We start from the raw sequence: 5,000 nt of genomic DNA, 5'->3' as shown, positions 1-5,000 counted from the left end.
CTAGTTGGAAAAGCATAATGCTATAATCCCAGGGGCTCAAATAGGGAAAAATATCCCAGTGAGGAAAGCTATTATTATTATTATTATTATTATTATTATTATTATTATTATTATTATTATTAGCTTAGCTACAACCCTAGTTGTAAAAGGATAATGCTATAAACCCAAGGGCTCCAACAGGGAAAAATATCACAGTGAGGAAAGCTATTATTATTATTATTATTATTATTATTATTATTATTATTATTATTATCATTATTATTATCTAAGCTACAACCCTAGTTGGAAAAGCATAATGCTATAAACCCAAGGGCTCCAACAGGGAAAAATATTCCAGTGAGCAAAGCTATTATTATTATTTTTATTATTATTATTATTATTATTATTATTATTATTACTAGCTGAGCTACAACCCTAGTTGTTAAAGCATAATGCAATAAACCCAAGGGCTCCAACAGGGAAAAATATCGCAGTGAGGAAAGCTATTATTATTATTATTATTATTATTATTATTATTATTATTACTAGCTGAGCTACAACCCTAGTTAGGAAAGCATAATGCTATTAGCCCAAGGGCTCCAACAGGGAAAAATAGCCCATTGAGGAAAGAAAACAAGGAAATAAACAAACTACAAGAGAAGTAATAACAATCAAAATAAAATATTTTAAGATCATTACCAACATTAAAGTAAAAAAAAAAGAAAAAAAATATATAATTCGCCACACAGTTTCTGAGAAAGTTATTACGAATTGATTTGATATAAACAAGGTTATATAGGCACTTGTGGACCTACTAAGCTGGCCTTATGGCAGCACCGGCTCTTGCTCCAAAAATAGCCTGAGTCTTCCGGCGATGATACGGAAGCATGTACACTTGTTTCTTCAACTTTAATTAATCGGTTAAAGTTAAGAAATGGGTTAATTAACTTGGCCGAGAATTCATTAGTGGGGTGAATTTAAAAAAATTATTAAAAGGAACTTGTAATTAGATCGGAGAATTCAGTTCTAATTCCTAATTTTGTTTTCGAATTAAGTACAATTGAAGAGGATAATTATGTGATTTGAATTAATTATGTGATTTTAATTAATTATATATCAAATAGCATTGAATTAATAAGATGTATAAGTTGCTCTTCTCACTACTTAGAAAATTTCATGAAAACACAACAAAGAAAATATCAAGTTAACTATGATATATTTGATTTGAATTAATTTGATATCAAATAGCATTGAATTAATAAAATATATAAGTTGCTCCTCTCACTACTCAGAAAATTTCATGAAAACACAACAAAGAAAATATCAAGTTAACTATGATATATTTGATTTGAATTAATTTGATATCAAATAGCATAAAATTAATAAAATGTATAGGTTGATCTTCTCACTACTCATGTCCGTAACCAAATATGAAATATACAGTAGAGAGATTTTTTTAATCCTATCTGTAACAAAAGATGTAATATACAACAGAGTAAAAAAAAATCAATCATGTCTGTAACATAATATGTAACATACAGTAGAGAGAATTTTCTTTTAATCCTGTCTGTAACAAAAGATGTAATATACAGTAGAGAGATTTTTTTTTAATCCTGTCTGTAACAAAAGATTTAATATTCAGTAAAGGAAAAAATAGTAATTTTTTCAATCCTGTCTGTAACAAAAGATGTAATACACAATAGAGGAAAAAACAAATTCTCGGAAATGAATGATGGAAAACAATAAAGAGAATCACAAGTCAAGAATAGAATTAAACAAACGAGAAAAAATATTTCGATTAACTCGTTCTGTTCTAGTCAATCCTTTTCAGAATTCTAATTCATTTAGTTTTTAGAACAATCAAATAATAATAATAATAAAAAAAGCTATTGTTGGAAATTATTGGATTGATGTCCGAGGAAAAAAAAAAAAAAAACTGCGAATAATTTGGCGAGTCAAGATTTGCTAAATACATTATTATATTCTTTTTACTACCTTGAATTAAAACCATGCAAAAAAGAAGCACAACATAAATTATAATAAATTATAATAAATTATAATTATAATAACATTAATAATAAGAAATAAATTTATAATGATAATAAGGATAATGAAAGTAGACTGAGGTGGTACGGTCATGTCATGAGAAGAGATGAACAGTATATTGGGAGGAGAGTAATGGAAATGGAGGTACAGGGAACGAGAAGGAGAGGGAGACCAAAGCGAAGGTGGTATGGACTGTATCAAGGATGACCTTCGATCAAAGGGATTAACCGGTGATGAGGTGTGGGACAGAGGTAGATGGAGAAAGCTGACCAGAAACATCGACCCCACATAGAAGTGGGAAAAGATGTAGAAGAAGAAGAAGAAGAAGAAGAAGAAGAAAACGAAATGGGAGGACTCATCACGATAGACCCCGGAAGTTCATCATTAGTAATCCTATTGTAATCCGGTCTCGAGCCTTATTATATTCCTAATCCTTACCCACTTACCCACACGCCCATTGTAATCCTACTATCGTGAAATAGGATAAAGCCTACCTTCGTAAACCAACCCCCTCCCCCCTCCTGCTGACATCCGAGTTCCTTGAAAGAATCTGGAGACGAGTTGTTTTATGTATTGAGGAGTCCATACTTGCAGCGAATGTTTTTATGTTAAAAATGTTAAAATATGTCTCTTTTTATAGTTCATATATGAAAGGGCTATTTTAATGTTGTTACTGTTCTTGTAATGTGTTGTTTTGATTATTTATTATTTGTCTAATAGTTTATTTACAACCTTTTTTCCTTTAGTCGTGGCCTATTAGTAAAGTTCACAACTGGTGATCTCCAGATTGAAGTTCGAGTCCGGCTCTAACTCGCTAGTTCCTTTGGTCGCTGCGACCTTACCATCCTTGTGAGCTAAGGATTGCGGATTTGGGGGAGCCTATAAATTTACCTACTGATTCATCAGTAACCATTGCCTGGCCCTCCCTGTTCCTAGCTTGGGTGGAGAAGGTGCTTGGGCGCTGATCTTATGTATATGGCCAGTCTCTAAGGCAATGTCCTGCTGGCTAGGGCAATGTCACTGTCCCTTGCCTCTGCCATTCATGAGCACCCATTAATAGACTAGGCTATTTTTCCTTGTTGGAGTCCTTGGGCTTATAACATCCTGTTCTCTAACTAGGGTTGTAGCTTAGTTGATATTAATAATAATAATAATAATAATAATTATAATGATAACAATAATCAAAATAATTATATTGTTATTACTATTATTAATATCAATAATGATAATAATAATAATAATAATAATAACAATAATAATAATAATAATAATAATAATAATAATAATAATAATAATGATATTATTATTATTATTATCAATAATAATAATAATAATAATAATAATAATAATAATAATAATAATAATAATAACAGTAAGTTCATGTGCGAGGAATAGGAAGGAAAGAATAAATTGCCCTTCCCAAAGCTTAAATTTCTAACCCATTATCAAACACAACCCTTTACTATGTAGAAGGAGAAGACAAAATCAGTTCCCAAGGGTAACAGGTACAATACCCGTCACCCTACAAAAGCTCGCACGCAAGTGCGTGTGCGTGCGTGCGTGTGTGTGTGTGTGTGTATGACGCGTAGGCGTCTCGCAATACCTAGAATAGAGTCAAAAGTAATGTGACATACATAACAAGTTAGCTGATAAATCCAGCTGTTAATAATGTCGATACAATTAAACTGATTTTTTTTTTATATATATAAAGGTTTACATGCAGTGTATTTTTAAAATACTTTTTTCCCGGGTTCGATCGGTCGATTCGATCACGTAAAGTTTACTCGATCATTAGAGAGATGTATCCCAAACTTATATTTAAAAAGTATATTTTTATAAACCGACTCTATTGACACAAAGGTTTATATTCAGTGTATTTTTTTAAATACTTTTTCCCGGGTTCGATCGGTCGATTCGATCACGTAAAGTTTACTCGATCACTAGATATGGAATCCAAATTTATTGGTGATATTTACTGGCGCTATAAAACTATAAATCGAACATTTACTTATCATATCTTTCGTTTGTAATAGGCGATCGAATATTGTCGATCATTTACTTTTCATCATCATCATCATTACCACTCAGGATGCCTGAAAACCTTTAATCAATCAATCAATCAACCATCATTACCATCCTCATCATTATCATCATCATCATCCCCTAAGCCTATTGACGCAAAGGGCCTCGGTTAGATTTCACCAGTCGTCTCTATCTTGAGCTTTTAAATCAATACTTCTCCACTCATCACCTCCTACTTTGCACTAATAGTCCTCAGCCATGTAAGCCTTGGTCTTCCAACTCTTCTAGTACCTTGTGGAGCCCAGTTAAATCTTTTAGTGATTCTTAACTATTTTTTTTTTCTATATTATTTCGAAGAAAAAAGAATCACAATTGACAGCAATAGTGAAATTTATAACAGTTCAGATTCACAATTAACAACAGGAAAATTATAAACTAATTTCAGCAAAATATAATAATTAATAAGAATTACTTTCAATAATAGTGTTTATTTTACCTCTTTCCATTTCCTAGAACTTATTCTAATCGAAATTGGCTTAAACTGATTCGAGCGCTTGCCTTGACTCAGTTTATCATAATGCATATATTCTTAATCTCAAAGACATAAATGCTTAAAAATAAATAAGATAAGACTTTTTTTTTTTTATACAGTTGTGACGAGCCGAGAGAAGGTTGTGACTCAAAGACAGGATGAAAGCAACTGAGTAACTTTATGACAGACACTCGCCTTTATATACAAAAACTCAATGCAACAGGACATTTCTTGTTCAACCGACACCGTACGGTTAACAGTTAACGGTGAGAAAAACAGACACATTATTTCAGGTTCAATGCAACAGGAAATTTCCTGTTCAACTGATACCACGATCGTGTGCCACACGGTTGGTCAAGTGCATTTAACAGGTGTTCATGATGTCTTCATCAATGTACATTTGTACAGCGGTCAATGCTTT

General features: G+C 31.8%; 1 protein-coding gene across 1 annotated transcript in view; it reads right to left on the bottom strand.

Annotated features, from left to right (window-relative positions):
• LOC137618008 (paired box protein Pax-6-like) overlaps nucleotides 1-868 on the bottom strand; it is a 49,089-nt gene extending 48,221 nt beyond the window's left edge. Inside the window, exon 1 of the mRNA XM_068347928.1 lies at nucleotides 817-868. Within this exon, the coding sequence (XP_068204029.1) occupies nucleotides 817-868 (52 nt within the window). The remainder of the gene's footprint in view (nucleotides 1-816) is intronic.
• Nucleotides 869-5,000: the final 4,132 nt, after the last annotated feature.

The sequence above is a fragment of the Palaemon carinicauda genome, chromosome 24 (genome assembly GCF_036898095.1).
Source record: "Palaemon carinicauda isolate YSFRI2023 chromosome 24, ASM3689809v2, whole genome shotgun sequence".
Lineage (NCBI taxonomy): Eukaryota > Metazoa > Arthropoda > Malacostraca > Decapoda > Palaemonidae > Palaemon > Palaemon carinicauda.
Note: the sequence above shows the minus strand (reverse complement) of the source record. Positions and strands in the feature narration are given on the sequence as shown.